This window comes from Curcuma longa, chromosome 11 (genome assembly GCF_044706935.1).
Source record: "Curcuma longa cultivar G26 ecotype Majalengka, Jawa Barat chromosome 11, ITB_CL_G26_1.1, whole genome shotgun sequence".
NCBI classification, from domain to species: domain Eukaryota; kingdom Viridiplantae; phylum Streptophyta; class Magnoliopsida; order Zingiberales; family Zingiberaceae; genus Curcuma; species Curcuma longa.
The window spans coordinates 26530054-26548804 of NC_133871.1; the positions used below are offsets into that span (position 1 = coordinate 26530054).

At 39.0% G+C, this 18751-nt stretch overlaps 3 protein-coding genes across 3 annotated transcripts; 1 reads left to right on the forward strand and 2 right to left on the reverse strand.

The window, feature by feature from the left end:
- Nucleotides 1-780: 780 nt before the first annotated feature.
- LOC141840182 (internal alternative NAD(P)H-ubiquinone oxidoreductase A1, mitochondrial-like) lies at nt 781-3683 on the forward strand. Its single transcript, XM_074728091.1, has 9 exons — nt 781-872; nt 1127-1718; nt 1794-2010; nt 2095-2255; nt 2347-2412; nt 2509-2672; nt 2766-2880; nt 2986-3165; nt 3297-3683. The coding sequence occupies exons 2-9, from the start codon at nt 1131-1133 to the stop codon at nt 3450-3452; spliced, it is 1647 nt and encodes a 548-aa protein (XP_074584192.1). The 5' UTR covers nt 781-872; nt 1127-1130; the 3' UTR covers nt 3453-3683.
- Nucleotides 3684-4057: 374 nt separating this feature from the next.
- Nucleotides 4058-11644, reverse strand: LOC141838590 (succinate dehydrogenase [ubiquinone] flavoprotein subunit, mitochondrial-like). The gene is made up of 16 exons (XM_074726105.1): nt 11454-11644; nt 10641-10805; nt 9492-9579; nt 9102-9248; nt 8864-9004; nt 6756-6841; nt 6582-6674; nt 6434-6497; nt 6155-6298; nt 5861-6048; nt 5587-5761; nt 5345-5515; nt 5172-5241; nt 4974-5094; nt 4853-4890; nt 4058-4373 (listed from the first exon to the last, which is right to left on the reverse strand). Exons 1-16 carry the CDS (start codon nt 11544-11546, stop codon nt 4271-4273), a joined length of 1887 nt encoding a protein of 628 aa, XP_074582206.1. The 5' UTR covers nt 11547-11644; the 3' UTR covers nt 4058-4270.
- Nucleotides 11645-16831: 5187 nt separating this feature from the next.
- LOC141841873 (uncharacterized) lies at nt 16832-17687 on the reverse strand. Its single transcript, XM_074730069.1, has 2 exons — nt 17498-17687; nt 16832-17402 (listed from the first exon to the last, which is right to left on the reverse strand). Exons 1-2 carry the CDS (start codon nt 17633-17635, stop codon nt 16911-16913), a joined length of 630 nt encoding a protein of 209 aa, XP_074586170.1. The 5' UTR covers nt 17636-17687; the 3' UTR covers nt 16832-16910.
- Nucleotides 17688-18751: the final 1064 nt, after the last annotated feature.

The following is an 18751-nucleotide window of genomic DNA, read 5'->3' on the forward strand; positions in this document are numbered from 1 at the left end:
ATTAATCTATCTAAATCACAATCTAAATTTAAAAATTTTAATTTGATTCATTTAAACTGTAATTCAAATTTAAATTTTTAATATTTTTAATATTTTTTTATTTTTTTGACAGATTCATAAATTAATCTGTTTAATTTACCATCCGTTTTGAATTGAATAAAATTTAAAATTTTTTAATTTATCAAATTGATAGATCAATTTATTTTATTTTATTATATGATAGATTTTTAACATTATAACTCATTCATTGAATTGATCCGTTTGATCCTTCGGGGTATTTATTATTTTATTAATACTATTTTTAATAATATTATTTGCTGTTCCCAACCCATCATTCCGGGTGGACAATTCAAAGATTCACTAAATTCCTTCAACAAAACGTGCACTTCATTCTTTTAATTTTAATTCCCCTCTTTAGTTTTTCTTTCCTTTCTTCCCATTCTCTTTAATTATTGCAAAAATCCTACATTTATTACGCTCGTGTCGTGTTTAGGTGAAACAGGGCAATCTTAATAAATGTAGTGTAAAATCTCTACAAAGTGTCATCTAGAAAAGTTAAAACCCATTAAATTCAAGTTTAAATTCAAATTCTACTTTTACGAGTTTAAATATTTTTCATTGTCCTTGGAATACTCACGTTCTTTCTTGGGTAGCAAGTCAATATCTTCCTTGCTCCTCCTCCTTTTTGTAAAATTCCATTAATATATATATATATATAAATATATATATATATATATAAATATATTGATTGCCCTATTCTCAAATCTCCACATGCCTTTGCATGAAGCTCTGTGAAGTCGCCGACTGTTCTTCCTCGGCAAGCTCAGGCCCAAGCTCAAGCTCCTTCTCCTTGTGATCTGCATCTCATTCAGGCAAGGATGCCAAATTTGCTGTTTTTCAGAACGTTCCTTGTGATTCTTCTTCTTCTTCTTCTTCAAGTTTAGTTTTTTCTTTGGATTCCTCCCTTTTTCCTTTCAAAAAGGAGTTTGTGTGTGTGTGTCCTGCGGAAGATGCTTGATGTTGACGTATGATTTCTCCCAATTTCTTGGAGTTCAATCTCTAGTTTTTATATGTTTGTTCTTGATTCTTCCTTAAAGTGACCAAAGTTACAATTTTGTTTATGTAGATCGATGCAGAAGATGTCTTTTTCTAAGATTGCGAAGGCCGCATTGAGCCAGTCGCGATGCAGAACGGCCGCCGGAGGCATGCACTACCGGTCGGAAACGCTCTTCCGCGCCGGGGTTCCCTCCGGCCAATCGTACCACACTCTGCTCGATGGAGCTCGCCACTTGTCTCCGATCAGAAGAGCCGGAGTCTTCGGAGAGGAGAGCAGGACCATCAGCCACACGCCGCACTCCCAATCCCCCTCGGCCTCGGCCGCGGCCCGAAAAGACGACTTCGCGGAGGAAGGCGACGAGAGGCTACCGGGGCTGGAGGCCACCAAGGCCGGCGAGAAACCCAGGGTGGTGGTCCTCGGCACCGGCTGGGCTGGCTGCCGGTTCCTCAAAGGCCTGGACGCGAAGCTTTACGACATCGTGTGCATCTCCCCCAGGAACCACATGGTCTTCACGCCTCTGCTCGCCTCCACCTGCGTCGGCACGCTCGAGTTCCGCTCCGTCGCCGAGCCAGTCAGCCGGATCCAGTCCGCCCTCGCCGGATCCCCCGACTCCTACTTCTTCCTCGCCTCCTGCACCGGCATCGACGCCGACAAACACGAGGCAACCACCTCGACCACTCCTCTACCCCGACGACAACTCGCTCGACTTGTGGTTAACTGTGTCGGCCTTTTGCAGGTGTACTGCGAGTCCGTTCCCGGCGCCGGGCAGCCGCCTCACGCCCCGCACCGCTTCAGAGTCGCATACGACAAGCTGGTCATCGCGGCCGGTGCGGACCCTCTGACCTTCAACATCAGAGGAGTCAAAGAGAACGCCATGTTTCTCCGCGAGGTAAACCATGCTCAAGAAATCCGAAGGAAGCTCCTCTTGAACCTGATGCTCTCCGAATCCCCTGGCAAGTAGCATCTGCATCTGCATCGGCTCTTAGCGAATTCCCTCCAAATTCCGATCATCACTGTGTTTTCGTGTGAATGAGCAGGCATATCGGAGGACGAAAAGAAGCGGCTTCTGCACTGCGTTGTCGTCGGCGGCGGCCCGACCGGAGTAGAGTTCAGCGGCGAACTCAGCGATTTCATCATGAAAGATGTGCGCGAAAGGTATTCGCATGTGAAGGACTACATTCGAGTCACTCTCATTGAGGTGAAGAACCCTTCGACAACCTTCTTCTTCTTCTTCCTTTTCCTTCAAGATCAGGGAATCACATGACGAGGCTTGATGGTTTCTTGATCAGGCAAATGAGATACTGTCATCGTTCGATATCAGCTTGAGGCAGTATGCAACGAATCACTTGACAAGGGTAACGTAGATGCTAGCGAGTGCCATTTTTGTTCCTTGTTTGCGAGTGAGTGTGGCTAATCGTCGAACAACTTGTATGCATTGCATTCTTCTCCAGTCTGGAGTTCGCCTCGTGCGCGGCGTCGTCAAAGAGGTTCTTCCGGAAGTGATCCACCTTAACGATGGAACAAGCGTTCCTTATGGTCTCCTTGTCTGGTCGACTGGAGTTGGGCCTTCTCAGTTCATCAAATCTCTCAACTTTCCCCAATCCCCTGGAGGAAGGTAGTTAGTGTGGTGGCAATGGCATTACAGTATCATCACTATGAGTTGTGTTGCTCAATTCTGTATCAGAATCATGACAATTTACGAATGCAGGATCGGCGTCGATCAATGGCTTCGAGTTCCCTCGGCAGAAGATGTTTTTGCACTCGGAGATTGCGCTGGCTTCCTTGAACAAACAGGGAAGCAAGTTCTTCCTGCTCTGGCTCAGGTCAGTCCTAACTAACTTGTGATACTTGAGCACATACATACATCCATCTGTTTGATGTTAAATTTACGACAATTATGCTGCGATATGCCGATCGAATTCGAATAGGTTGCGGAGAGGGAAGGCAAGTACTTGGCCAACTTGTTCAATCAGATCGGTAAGACGAATGCCGGGAAAGCTTATTGTGCCAAAGAGGTTCCTCTAGGAGAGCCTTTCGTCTACAAGCATTTGGGGAGCATGGCATCGGTCGGCCGGTACAAAGCCTTAGTTGATCTAAGGCAGAACAAGGTATAGAAGAATCAAACAAATCCATATTCTTTCTTTCTTGAGCACAATGGTTGTTGACACTTTGAGCATCAAGTTCTTCAACCGAAACTAACTAACTAACTAATTGTTGTGCATTGTATAACTGGGAATAGGATGCAAAGGGTCTCTCAATGGCAGGGTTTGTTAGTTGGTTCATATGGCGGTCGGCCTATTTGACTCGCGTGGTGAGTTGGAGGAACAGATTCTACGTCGCCGTCAATTGGGCTACCACTCTTGTGTTCGGTCGGGATAACTCGAGAATCGGTTGATACAGGAAGGAGAATATCGTATCGTCTGCTTGATCGATCCACATTTTGTATCAGTGTTCTTCACACTATTTGTTTCCAATATTCATTAGCATGTTGTTTGTTTTAGAGCGATCGATTGATGATCGGTAACCTAATAGTGTTTCCGAAATTCATTAGCATGTTATTTGTTTTAGGGCGATCGATTGATGATCGGTAAACGTTCTTGATTGTGAACAATCTTTATAATAGAGCTATGGGATTATGTACATCTTTAGAGGATTGAAGGATGTGTATTATAATCTATTCGAGTCTCGATTCGAAAAAAAAAAATTCAAATCGAATTAAATTATACACACCAACTTTCAAAATATTCATCTGATTCAAACTATAATTCTCTTATTTACTCCCTTCAATATCTTAGCATCGAGGACAGTTCAACCTATAAGAAATTATTAAATACTGATTAATTTGTATTCAAGTATGTTAACAGTGCAATAGGAACTTAACAACTAAAACTTAGATTGTTTTAATAAAAAATAAAGTGAATAAAAAGATTTTCACAAACTAAACAGATCAATCTTATGACATATTTATTAGACATTGCATGGAGCAACCATTGGGGAAAATTAGTCCAACCTACATAATTTATTCGTGCAGTTGATCCTCAATTGAGTCAAATTACAAAGTTGATCCTCATTTGGGGCAGTTCGACTTGAGTCCCATCCATATCAGGATTTCTCTGACGAATTACAAAAAAAAAAAAAAGAAAGAAAGAAAGATTGTTCCATTATTAAAAACTCAAATCATTTGGCTTTAGGAATTCCAGCAATCCATAAAGTTTAGTAAACTCGTGCTTTTGGCGGGAAGGACTCGATTTCATCATCCAAGGTGTTCATATGGACAGGCCGATATGCAAGCCTCACCTTTCCGTTGTCCCAGTATCTGTCAAACAAGGAAATAAGATTACCATTAAGACAGCTCATACCAATCGCACTGCTGAAAGTTATGCTGAAACTAACAAAAACAGAGCCAATTTAAAGAATCTGGACAGTGTATCGTATTTGCCAATCAATCGGCTGATTGGGGTTTCTAATTGGCTGACCAGTTGGTAAATTCAGAGTAGCTTGTTTCTATCCACATTTCCTTGTTGGCTCACTCTAAGCTTCTATTTTTGACTCCACATGACTGCGGGGTTAATCGATGACAATCAACTCGCCACCAAAATTCTAACTGTTCTAACTTGCTGGCGAACCTAGCACAGCTTCTATCGAGGCCTTCAAGCTTTTAATGAACATTGATTGAATCAATGTTGCGCTTGGTTTTCTCAGCATTTAGATAGCAATGCATATGAAAAACACTGCTCAAACAATGCATAATGTCTGAAGTTTGAGAGGAAATTAAGATACAACTTGAATACTTACCCCAATGTGTGTTTCATCCAATTCTTGTCATCTCTTTTCTGCATGAGAATACTCGTGTTACAATCGTGATTTTAGCATGATAGTTAAATGAAACATTCAGCAGAGAGATAGAGCGTCTGACCGTAAAATCTTCACGAGCATGAGCCCCTCGGCTTTCCTTTCTTGCCTCAGCTGAGTGCATTGTTATGGATGCATTGATCAAAAGATTTTCTAGCTCAATGGTCTCGATCAAGTCAGAATTCCTGCAAACACAACAATTAGACATTAAGAACCAGAAAGATCATTGAAAACTTGATCATTTGAAGCACAAGGAAACAACCATATCAAACTCCGATCACAGACTTTGACATCGTGGAAGCTTTCGCATGTCTTGTCGATCAATTGGCAGCCTAAAAGAATGTCAGGCAAAAGTAATTTGCACAGAAAATCACATAGCAAATCACAGAACAGAAGTACTTCATTCAATCAACTACTATATTGCACACAAATAACCTTCTTCAAGTGTTTCTTGAGTTCGAAAAACAGCAGCATTATTTTGCATCACCCGTTGCATGTTTAAACGTATTTTTGAAGTCGGTAATGAACCACTAGCATTCCTTAATTTATCCAACCATGCAATGGTCTTTTCTCCAGCATTTTTCTCAAGAGGTTTCTGCTTCTGGCCTGTCCATTCAATAGGATGATTCTACTTGCAATAGGCATTCACTAAGTTCTAGCTTACACGGGGATGATACCTGGTTTGCAGATTTTGGCAACTCTATTAGCACATGCTCTGCCAAAAACCACTATATCAAGGAGTGAATTAGCACCAAGTCGGTTTGCTCCATGAACAGATGCACAAGCGGCCTCTCCAGCAGCCATCAGACCAGGCACGACTGCATCAGGATCATTGCCCTTTATATGAACCACCTGAGAAACCGATCACATGTACAAATAGAACAAAATCAGTAGCAGACATAGAAAGAGTTAAAGGCACCCTCAGAATCCGTACTACAGCCACTAGCGAACCTCCCCATGGTAGTTTGTTGGTATTCCACCCATATTATAGTGCACAGTGGGTAAAACAGGGATGGGTTCTTTAGTGACATCCACACCAGCAAAAATAGCAGCAGTCTCGGATATCCCAGGAAGTCTTTCCTTAAGAACATCCGGAGGCAAATGATTTAGATGGAGATAAATGTGATCCTTGAGTGGTCCTAGAGAGTATATCCGAAGGAACCAAATATCAATGCCATGCACTTCGGCGCCATAAAAATCGAAGAATTAGGAAAACAAACCAACAAGTAATCATTCAGTCCATACCTACACCACGTCCTTCTCGTATCTCCATTGTCATAGATCTCGAAACCACATCACGTGATGCAAGATCCTTTGCGGTAGGAGCATATCGTTCCATAAACCGTTCACCTTCACTGTTTCTAAGAATACCACCTTCTCCTCGAGATCCTAAACTTTGCAATTAAAACAATCAATAAAGCCCAAATAGTGAAAAGAAAAACTCTTTTATGGATGGAATAAAAAATTGGACATCTTTTACATGGACTCAGGGATTGCTTAAAACTAAGAGATAAGCATTAAAACCTTCAGTAATTAGGCATCCAGCACCATATATGCCCGTAGGATGAAACTGAACAAACTCAAGATCCTACAGGAAGAGTAAAAATTAAGCACAAGCACCAGATGTGCTAGGCATAGAATAGTACTACAATAGAATAGTAATCATACTAACCTCGAGGGGTAAACCAGCTCGTGCAACCATGGCATTGCCATCTCCAGTACATGTATGAGCTGATGTTGCAGAGAAGTAAGCTCTACCATAACCCTGAGTAAAGCAATTCATAACTTAATTCAGTGAGAAATCAAAGAAAGTGATGTTTTGGACCCAAAAGTAAACTATCAGTACCCCAGTGGCCAAAATTGTGTTTGCTGCACGGAAACGATGAAGTGTCCCATCCTCCATATTAAGGGCAATCACTCCCTGACAAGTCCCTACGCCAATGATAACAAGCATATATGTATAAGAATTAATTACATATCTAATAAATTGCATGAATCAGAAAAGAACATAATAATGACGACAACAAGACATACAAGCCTTGGCTCCCAACCATTTGGATCAATCAGAAAGGAATGGCAACAGTAGGATAATAAAAAAATGCAACAGATGAACTGCTAGCATTAGATTTCAACAAGTCTAAGATTTTAGCTTTGCTATTCATTTAGTCCTATAAACAACCCATCTTTCAAGTATATACTAGTCCAATTATTTCATTCTTTAAATTCTAAATAATTAGTTCACTTTTTTGGCGTCAGACTAGAGAAAAGTCCATCAATGAAAGGATATATTTACATGGTAGATCTCAGTTCCATAAATCTCGGGATGGAAAGAACCCAATAGTGAAATGGAACTCACAACCACACTCCATTCCTAAAACCAAACAAAATTAGCAATATCATTACTTGAGTGCAGTATAATCTTAGAAAACTTCCCCAAAAAATTGCATCAAGCAAAAATTTTGCTGATCTCTTTTGACTGTATCAACACTTTTGCTTCATCTAGAGATACAAGTCCATATTTAGTAACAACAACAAATGTTCCAAAAACTGGAACCGGTTGAAGCATACCATGTTACACCTTAATGAAGCTATACCCAACAAACATTAGCAGCAAATACCCTTAATCTCCAAGCAGAAATTCCAGATAAGCAACATGCTAACTACATTTACTGAAATAATCAGCATACTTCATCCACTGTAGCTAAAGCTCAACATCCACGTTTGAGAAATAGTAGTAATAACTGGTCATGACGCAAGAGGCATGACTTGTTTACTACTGCATCTCTAAGACACAAGACATCACAACCATCAGGCAAAGATATTCCCAGAAAATTTAATTCAATCCAGAAAAAAAAACCATTAAGCAAACCTAAACATGAGATGATTCAGGGCAAACTTCATCCGGAAATCCAACTGGATCAGCACTTGACCTCTGCTAAAGCACCAAAAGGAATGTCGTTGATGCCTGCTAGTTGCAGATGGCCTTTAAAATTTGCTAATTTTGAGGGATCTGAACTATTGTCTGATCTACTATTGGCTATTGAGCAATCCTCAACTCAAAACAAATCCAACAAATTGGGTCGCCGTTGTTTGCTAATTCTTCTTGAAGCCATAAATACCTGTCTTACTAGAGCTTTAACTAGCAAGGAAAAATACATAAACTAGTCCTTAACTTGCATGAACAACTCAAAGATGTCAGCTTATGAAGTTGGAAAAGACCTTTGAAGTTATTGCCGAGTCCTTGGTTCAATATATGCCTTTACCAAAATGAAGGCTTGCTTTTATGCATTATCAAAAAACAATTCCATGAGAAACTCTAACATTTTAGTGACAATTTTAAGTAATCAAGACACTAAGACCACATGGCCAAAATCTTCCATGGATATCGTATGCATGTTAACCAAAATAAAGAGAACTCATTAATTCATTTTTCAAAATTTACAATCTCCCCTCTTGCACTATATTGCTTACTTTGGTTATTTAAAATTCATTATTCCAAACTACATTTAATATTCTATATAACCACCCAAGTAGCTGGGACTTTATAGCCATTATGATGTATTCCAAACATGAAATTAGAAGAAAATATAAATATGCATAGGAGAGCCATTCACTAGAGTTGATCAGAGTTAAAAAGATGGAATTCAGAACTGCACTAATATGCATTTCTTTTCCTTCATAATTTCACCTTTCTGACCATTTTAGCATAAATATCAACCAAAGGTATACCAGCTAACATGCTCAGGAGTAAATAATACATGAAAAAACATCAGATTTCTATACGAGTTTTATGATATCTCCTTAAAGAAATCAATCAATAACCAAAAGTAGAGTTAACTTAAGTTCCCAAACAAAAGTACAAACAGGACATTAATACATAGTAAGAAAATAAAAGGTAAAAATTGTCCAAATTAATATATTTTAGGAGAATCTCAAAAAAAAAAAAAAATTTACCATCCTTATCCATGATAAGATCCAAAGCAAAGTATTCAACAAAAAACTGAGTATTATGCTTCATCGCTTGACCATATAGTGTGTGCAACAGCGCATGACCAGTTCGATCAGCAGCACATGCACAACGATATGCCTGGCCACCTATTGATATGCCAACCAATGCAAATGGTATATTAGTCACTAGGCACTAAAGACCTGGAGAATTTTCCACCATAATCATGTGTGTTAAGTTACAAACCTTTTCCAAAATTCAAACTTTGACCTCCAAAAGCCCGTTGATAGATTTTCCCATCTTCAGTCCGAGAGAAAGGTAATCCATAATTTTCCAGCTCAATGACTGCTTTTGGTGCTTCTCTGCACATATACTGAATGGCATCTTGATCACCTAGTGGAAGTCAACAAGCCACACGTCACTATGGTACATAAATGTAGGAATGAGCAAACCTAAAGCCAAAGAGTGATAGCATCTCCCTATCCACCAAATTAAACAAAAAGAAAAAAGTCTGGGTGGGTTCATCTAACAATGAAGATTTATAATTTTCTATTTTACTCTGCTAAAGCAAATTAGATAATATCATACATTTATGAGATTAAGTAAATTGACAGATCCTTCTTGCAAGTTAGTTACCTAGCCAATCACTTCCTTTGACAGTATCATACATATGCCACCTCCAATCATCTTCTGTCATATTACCCAGAGCTGCATTTATACCACCCTGTATATGATTGTTAACATGATTCAGTATTTATTTCCAAACTAATAGTGAGAGTAAAGCTGGTTAAAACCCCAAATTCAAGTACAAGCAGCAAATCCTATTAGAAAAATAACAAGGGTGATGCCTTTACACTGGGAATCTCATCTGATTTTAGATACAGATAAAAGAACTGGTATCACTTAACCATTAGGTTATTAGCAACTCAAAGATAGTTTGTCCAAAACCAACAAAATGGATTACACAGAAGTTGTTGCATTTGGTAACTGAAATAATTTCAGAAGCAAAGAAATCAAAAGACTGCATTAGTTCCTTGATTCTGCATTTCAAGATATAGTATGTTATTCAAGTTTTGTTGATCAAGATGCTCAGTTCACAAACAGGTACACACTTCCCATTGCTCAGAAGGACAGAACTACAATCGTTCCAAGAGTTGTAAAACTTAGAACTTACTACCTCTATAGCCTCTCAAAGTAGGGCATATGACAACAGTGGTGCAAACATGGAACTGTTATCAACTTATCATCAATACCTATTTTAAATTACACTTCTCCAATCAAAAGGGAGAACCAGAATTCCTAATAGGTTGAAAGTTTAACTTTCACCCTTCTGCGCATAAATTATCTCATAGCATGATTAAAAATCACAATGATAGCTCAGTATTTTACAGATAAGGTGGGAATATATAGTAATTCACACTTGTATCATTAAAAAAATAGTTTCAATTTAGAAAAGAATATAACAGAATCTCATAATCTGGAAAAAAAAAGAAGTGTTGTATCAGACATGCACTTACATATTTAGGTAATCCACTTATATTGTCTTAATACCACTTACTATCTTACAGATTGGAAATTTAACTTACCAACAAGAACCTAAGACTGGCCAAACCAATAATATTAAGATATGCTGGAGTTATTTAGCAAGGATTTGTATGTAGCTAGTTATCCATATGTACAACTACAAAAGAATGCATAAGTGTATCAGCATATGAGATTGAATATATCGCATAAAGTCTGATTACAAATTGAAAATACTAAAAATGAAGAACTAGCTTTCAGCACCTGTGCGGCTACTGTATGAGAGCGAGTTGGAAAGAGCTTGGTAATGCAAGCTGTGTTGAAGCCATGCTCCGAGAGACCAATAGCTGCTCTAAGGCCAGCACCTCCAGCACCAACAACGACCGCATCATATGTGTGATCTACGATAGTGTATGAAGATCGTCCAACCTTGCATCAAATGGCAAACATTCAGTTTTACAAAGAATAAGTATTTATTTAAATTGTTAACTAAGATTAGTAATAGGAAAAAAAGTTAAGAAGATTAACGAACTGAGTTTGAATGTAAAAAGACACACACAAAAAGATCGTTTAAAAAAAAAATAAACCCGAGAAAATATACTGCACAGTGAGATTCAATCCTTTGAGATGATAAACACCAAACAAGACCTCAACTAGTGACCGGGAAAATAAATAAATAAAGAAGAAAAAAAGGAGAGAGAGAGAGACGACGAAGCGAGATGATAATCAAGCACAGCATAATCAACCAACAAATATTATTAAACAACATCATATCTCCGACAGTGCTCGTGATCCAATCCAAAGCAGAGGCATGTTTAGTACTTAGAACGATCAAATGGTTTTTCAAGAACGGATCGTTCTTATTATTGAAATTTCAGAGAGACAAGAACTCACTAAAACGCGAGAAAATAAAAATAAAATAAAAAAGACAATTTTTTTTTCGTCCCATCGCCATCAAATGCTAAAACGAGCCATGCAAAGCGGATGGCCTAAACACACGAAGCTCTTTTGCCAAGCTGAGATCGCGTATCAGAACCAAAATGACTTCAAAAAGATCGCAGAACGACAGAGGTATACCGAATTGTCGGAGAGGAATCTAGGCGTCGCCCCGATCGACGACGATGCCTTCTTCGAGAAGAGCAAGGTCTGCGGCAGGCAGCGGCGCCACATCTCCTACGAGCCCTGCGCGATCCCAATATTCCCAGACAAGATCACGGAGCACGACGACGGCGGCGACGGACGGAGCAAAAGCAATAGTACACACAACGTCAAGGACGGCAACTATTTCAACAGCTAGCGTATAATTACCTCGGAGTAGATGGGCCGCTAGGATTAACGGCCCATTTAAGCAAATATCACATGCAACCGAGATCGCGTAAATTTTTGTCGCTACCTTGTATCAATCTTATGCCAAAATTAACTTAGATTATCATATATATTTAGTAAGTAAGGATCAATATACTTAGCTAGCTTTGACAAAGTTGGCACGCATTGGCGATGGATGGGAACGTGAAGGAGTTCGAATTGAGAAGAGACTCTTGGGATCACAATCCGTGGCAAGAGCTACCGCCACGACATTGAGACGCCATTGGCTCAGCCAACTGAAGCGCGGCGTCAGCGACATCCATAAGCCATGAAAGGGAACTTCCTCGAGCTTCTCTTCTTATTCTTCCACGCCCATATGGTTGGATAATTATTGCTGGTCATTGAATTCACACCATGGAATAGCAAGGCATGTGGAAGATCACTGCACCAGGTGGCAAGAGAAAAAAGGAGAATCGAAGCAGTTAGATGATTGAAGGAAATTAACAAGTTTGCCAAGACTAACACGACACAAACAAATTCCTAAGAACATACAAATTCAATACATGAGTCCACGTTACAGCACAGTTTCTCCATTCATCATCGCACAGAATACTTGTGAAAAAGTAGCAGATGGATAGGGAAATCCTACAGAAAGCTGAGAGAAGCAGCACGAAAGATGCGTGTACAACACTTGTCCAGTGTTAACCATATTCATCTCCTACTGCCTCACTTATCTAGTATATATCAGTTGCAAGTCAAGAGAGAATCATTCGTTGGTGTTGTGTTACTGTCGTCTTCATCGTTGTAATTGTGAAGCCATTTTACATTCAACTATTTGACACCAACAATAACAATTGTATCTGCCTTGAACTCTATCAAGGCTATATATTATCAGTGATAACCAAATCTCTTTAACACTTTTTGTTACCCCTCACACCAAAATTTTAATTGATTCAACTCAGCAAACTATAAAATCTCAGTCATCTTTGAAATGCACATGTCATCTTAATCAAGTTCATCTCATTTTATCTTCCTTCAAACTACACCTAGCTAAATAATATTTTTTACTTTATTTTAGCTGGAAACTTCTTGCATCCATCTTCAAATACCACTGCATCAATTCTTTTGTGTTGTTACCAAACTGCCTAACATTCTAATCTATAAAGTGGCAAGGAGACAATCACACGACTCGGAAAGTTTCTATCCATTTCATCCATCTATTCTTATTGTATTTATGATAGTTTCATCATTACCTCCTTTTGTTGAGAATAAATTCAACATATCAATAATTTTTCCAGGAATCTCTTGTCTATCTTAGAAGGTAAAAGCCTTAGGAGGTATTACAAAGGTGTTGGGTTTGAAACCCACCGGCCATCATCAAAAAAGGTGGGAGGTTGAGGGCTTGGATAATATCTCTAAGAAAAAAATACCTACATATTCTAAGAAGGGTTAGTATCACCATACCATCCTAGCAGTAATGCTGACTTGAAAATCTGTCAAAGCAATGCTTTTATAGTATATGATAGCAAATTGTTCTATATAAGCTACTAGTGAATCAAATAAAACAATGAGGCAACACCAAACAGCTTAATTTGTCAATCAAGTCGACCAAACATATAAATCCAGAAAGCTAAGACTGCGTGGAACGCTAAGAACTACTTGAGATACCTGGTGGAATGCTTCTGCCCAACTTTCTCACCCCCTGTCCTGGTTGCACCAAGCCCACCACCTAACCTTCGAGGCAGCCAATTTGGTACAGTTCTTCCCCATTCCACGTCCACAAGAACTCGTCTATCATCAAGCTTCCTCCCATCACCTTGCTTGAATGCAGCTGTATGATGCAAAGACAATATCCAATCATAGGCTGCAATATATGTGATGTACAACTTTTAAGAATTTAAGACGCACTTTTCATATCATGTGTATGCACATATTCAATCCTCTTGGTTTATTTGTTTCCTTATAAGTAACATTTTGGCAAAACAAATTATAAAGTCCCATATTGGAAAACAGAGAAAGCATTATGGGCACTTGGTAGTATTGTCATTATTCTCAATGGCATGACAAACAGGCACCCATGAAATCGCCGTGCTCACCTTCATAGGCGTACAGCTTCCAAAAATAACCATATCAATTGAGTTGGCAGAACGTAGTATGTTCCAGAAGAATTAAATAGTTTTACCAAACACCCCCTTACCAGGGAATTTTAGAAATAATAATAAAAGTGAATTATTGAAGTAGACTATACCAGAAACCTTCTGAAATCATAAAACCCTCTTAAGGATGAAACAATTTCCAATTTTCCTTTTACATTTATGGAAAATGCATACTCAGTTGGACTTCGACCTAAAGTACCATCAATACTCAGTTAAATAGCATTTAAATCCAAGGGAAAATTAGAAGAATTTTCTCCCTTCACGAAGTAATTAGGATGATTACTACCTGATTACCTTTGTAGAACAAAGAATAAGGCAGAATGACTGTGGCGTGTAGTAAGTAGAGACAATAGACAAGAAGAAAATTAAGAATGGCATGGTAACATTCAGAGTTGAAGGAACTTAGATCTCTCTTACCACTTTGTGTTTCTTTTAGAAACTAACAATTTACCATTAAATTGGGCTATAGCTGGGATGCCAACTGGAATATGAACAACAACCATTGGTCAGAACTAAATTGAAGATATTAATGAAACCTACATATAATTTGAGGATGCCCTATGCTATTCACAGACTTCACTAAGCATAATCTTCTGGCTTCTCAATATTGCTATCAAGTCAGTAAACCTGATATATTATGGAACTCACTGTGCCATCTATGACTAATATATACATGTCATGATCCCATACCCTTGGTGATGCACCAGACTACCAACCATTTCTCATTCATAAGTGAATTTCACTTGGCAATCACACTTTACTCAGAGCACTAAGTGCCATCAGGGCATGAACATATAACAATAAATCACTTAAGTATTTGTGTGCTAATATCCCAGCTAAACAACTTCAAACTATTGCTTAGCTAGAAAATAAAACATATGCCTTCTGGATCAGTTGGTTCAGCAAACCGAGAAACAAATTGTACCATCCCTTCAGAAAATGGACAATTTTAATATTTGTGGACTCTATCGGTCAAACCTATACCATGAAGTATTAAAAGATACTACCAGTGTAGGGAGGGCATTTCCCTTTTTTCTGGTGGAGGTTTGAACTCCAAGGGAGGCCGTGGCTCCAAAAGCTTCAACATTTTAGCAGTAAGCCCAGTTGGATGACTTTGCCCAATCTGCATAGAGGAAAAGGCATAAAGCCTCACAATTAGAAAGAGTATAAAAAACTCCAAGAGGATTAACAGTAGAAACATTCATCACTAGAAGCAAACGCCAATTAGTTGATCGTGAATAGCCAAAAGAGCAAGCAATAGACATTTATACGCTGAAAACGAAATATCATTTCGTGCACATTTACAGACAAAGAGAGACCAGAGACTAAATTATACAAGACAGACATCCTAGAAACAACGTTTATAAGAAGAGATCTAATAACGAAAAGAAAAGAAAACACCCTCCTAAGAGCGATGAAATCCAAATCAGGAGAAATTCACCCAAAGCAAAACGGCGAAGAATCGAGGACGGAGGGGTTGTTGCGATTCAAGGCGTCGTTGTAGTCAGCCATCCTCCGCCTCGAATCCGAATGCCAACAGACAACGAAGAGGGACCGATCGCCTTCCTCCCGGCGGCGGCGAAACAAGGCACTCTGCCCTAGAGGTGGTCCGAGTCCGCATCGTCTCGTAGATGACAATTCGACAAATTACTTTCTAAATCACACACACCATTTCACCTTCTCATTTATCTAAACTAATCCATTATTGCATTTTACCTTCGCGTATATCTTCTGCGGTACATACGTGCGGAAGCAAAGCTCGCAGGCATTCATTAATGGCGGACGAGGTGAACAGGGGCAAGATTGAAGACGACAAACGGGACCAAAGCACGCAGACATCCATTAACGGCGGACGTGGATGGGACCGAGCTGCCCTCGCTGTTCATCTTCGTACTCGCCCCTATCGATCTGCTCTCCGCGAGTTCATGCCCCTCTTCCCCAGAGCGCCTGCAGTCGTTCAGTGACGCAGGAAAATCCAGTTACAATAATACTTTAAAAATAAAAATATAAAATATATAAAAATAAAAAATAAAACATTTTAAAAAATTATCACAATGTTTGCATTCAATGCAATGGGAGTCCGCTGCCGGCGAGGGCCCCACCGCCATCAATGCTGACCGCGACGTCTCGACTTTGCCCGCCCGTTTCCAGAAGAAAACGTTTTATTTAATTTTGTTACTATTTCAATTTAAAGCAAATAATAAATTAACGATAAATTGATGGCTTGGCTTGTTTTCATTTAAAAAATAAGGAAAATAAATCATAAAATTAATTGCACGACCCTTCACAACGGGCAAGACTTTTATCAGTGACCGATCAGTGTCAGCCCATTAAAATGCCGAGCATTAATCAATTTTAATGCCCGCAATAAATTCAGAAAATGACTTGCTGACCAATGAGCAAACGCCACGCAATTCTCAAATTCGGTTCTCAAAATAATAACAATATAATTAAATATAATTAATTACTACTGCAATTCTTAAATTCCTTCTCTATCGACTATAATAATTAGGCTTAAATAAGATTGTATTAATCTTGCAAATTTAGTATTTTACAGGTCTAAATGCTGTATAATTAGATTAAATGAACAGTTTGGGAATAAATGAGCATTGATTAAACAATATTGAATGAGTATATTTGTAGAAGTATATTTATACTATACTTTGAAATCCTAGTATTCCTCGAAATGTGATGGCATTAATCAGCTAAAAATAATAATTAATAAGATTTCAATCGAATAAATGATTAAATGATGGGCAAACAAATTATCAAAATCTCATGTAGAATCTTTTGGCTAAAAAAATCACTTATCCTTTATTTTTATCATTATGAAAAATATCTTATTTTTTAAAATAATTTTCAAGGTATTACTATAGTTATACATAAAATAGTATTATATTAAAATATTTTAATATTTATTAAAATCAGTAGTAAATAATTATGGTCATACTTTTGGTGAATTTTTATTATTATTTTAACTAAAAGGAAAAGAAATTAAAAAGATTGAAAGTTTGTGTGTTTTTTTATAAAGTAGATAAAAGTGTATTACATGATATGGAAAAATTACAGGGAGCTAAAGGGAAAAGTTAAGGTCGATTCGTGGTTTTTTGGGCTGCGGCGGAGCCAGCGGCGCCGACACCGCCGGCGGCAGAGAGTTGGGAGCGATCCGGCCTTCGCAGCGGGGGCAGCGCGGGTCCCCCTTCGAGATCAGCACGTAGGAGAGGCAGCTGGTGCAACCGACCGCCACGAGACTCCCGCCGCCACCGGCGGAGTCGCCTCCGTCCGCCAGTCCTTCATCCGCTCCCTCGCGCGAGCAGTCTGCGCGGCGCTTGACCGACGCCACGGTGACCGACGACGACGAGGACGACGAGGGAGACCCCCCTGCGTCGACGTCCGACGCGGCGTCCCTCCGTCTCCCCTGCTCCGATTCCCTGCCCCCGCGCGTCTCCCGCTCCGCCGCCTGCTCGAGCGCCCACTTCACCTTCTCGATGGTGCACACGCTCTGGCACCCGGGGATCATCCCAGCCGCGTCACTCAGGCCGCCGGCGGGGGCCAGATTGAGGTCCTGCAACAAGATCCGCCATCAACCGACGACTCCACGCCCAAAAATCAGAGGCGAACCAGATTCAAAATTCGAAATTTAGGCAGGAACCAGCATACCAGCAGCTTATGCATATCCGCTAAAGGCGCAACCTTTAGATCAGCAGGATCGAGATCTTTAGGCGCGGATTTGGAGCCGAGGAGATCGAGGGTGATGAGATCCCTCTTGCCTGCGATGGAGCCAACCACGACGTCCATATCGCTGAGATCACCGGCCGGAGAATCGGAGGCGGAGAGAAAGAAAGAGAGCAGCGTGTTGAAGAGAAAGGAAGAAGAAGAGACGGTGAGTTTATTTAATGGGAGGAGCAGGTGGAAGGGCGCCCTCTGTAATTATTAGATTTTGGATGGATCTGACAGCACTCAATTAATTATCCCTAAAATTGAAAATATGATTTATTTTTTTTATAATAATCATTTTTATATAAAAAAAGAAAAATAAATACTTCAAAAATAATTCACCATAAATAAACATATAATTCATCTTCTTTTCTCTTCAAAATAAATGCTTAATTTATGAGGAAGTCATATTTTGAATCCAACATCTTAATAAAAACCTTTAAAGTCTCTTACCAGTCAAAGTTAGCTACTGCGCCTTACCCGCATAATTATTTTACCGTATGTACTTTTCCAACATTCTGACCCCTCTATTTTATTACCAAAATATATATTTAAAAAACACATAAAAATAAACATGGAATAAGGGAAAATCTAAGGGGCATTTGCAAATTACCAAAACATAGGAGTAAATTGTAGAGACTTGTGAGAATGATTAATATGGTTTATTTTTATATTAATTTAAATAAAAACTATTATTGATTAGGGGTGATATTTTGGATATCAAGAACAAAGGGTATTGATTTAGAAAAATACAGGGATGATAAGAAATAAATCAAAAAAGTTGTGTGTGTGATCTGTAAAATCCGCACCATGAATGAGTGGGACCGTCATCATTAATGGCTTATTAATTGCCGGCAGAAATATGAACTTATGACGTCATGGTTTCGTGATTTCAGCTATCTTAAAATAAATATTAAATTGACAGAAAAAATTAAAAAATTCATAAATACGTGGATATTAATGGGGAAATTAAATAATATATATATATATAAACTAAGGAGGTGGAGACGTGAAGTGCATGCGACGTAGCCACTTCCACCGAGGAAACCCTTTAATTAATTATTTAATTAACTTGATTATGCTTCCCATTAGAGTAAATTCCGATTAATTAACAATTAATTGCAGTGAGGTCGTACAAGCTACGACTCTCTAGGCACGGTGGGAATTTTAATGAAGATGAAGTTCTTTATTCGAGAT

What these genes read in the sequence shown, in the direction of transcription:
- LOC141840182 (XM_074728091.1), top strand. Translation starts at nt 1,131, where the DNA reads ATGCAGAAGATGTCTTTTTCTAAGATTGCGAAGGCCGCATTGAGCCAG. An exon ending in TCGACGCCGACAAACACGAG is followed by an intron (nt 1,719 to 1,793) that starts GCAACCACCTCG and finishes GGCCTTTTGCAG; the next exon opens with GTGTACTGCGAGTCCGTTCC. An exon ending in CCCCAATCCCCTGGAGGAAG is followed by an intron (nt 2,673 to 2,765) that starts GTAGTTAGTGTG and finishes TTACGAATGCAG; the next exon opens with GATCGGCGTCGATCAATGGC.
- LOC141838590 (XM_074726105.1), bottom strand. Translation starts at nt 11,546, where the DNA reads ATGTGGCGCCGCTGCCTGCCGCAGACCTTGCTCTTCTCGAAGAAGGCA. An exon ending in GAGCTGGTTTACCCCTCGAG is followed by an intron (nt 6,498 to 6,581) that starts GTTAGTATGATT and finishes CTCTTCCTGTAG; the next exon opens with GATCTTGAGTTTGTTCAGTT. An exon ending in ACGAGAAGGACGTGGTGTAG is followed by an intron (nt 6,049 to 6,154) that starts GTATGGACTGAA and finishes TATACTCTCTAG; the next exon opens with GACCACTCAAGGATCACATT.
- LOC141841873 (XM_074730069.1), bottom strand. Translation starts at nt 17,635, where the DNA reads ATGGACGTCGTGGTTGGCTCCATCGCAGGCAAGAGGGATCTCATCACC. An exon ending in CGGATATGCATAAGCTGCTG is followed by an intron (nt 17,403 to 17,497) that starts GTATGCTGGTTC and finishes ATCTTGTTGCAG; the next exon opens with GACCTCAATCTGGCCCCCGC.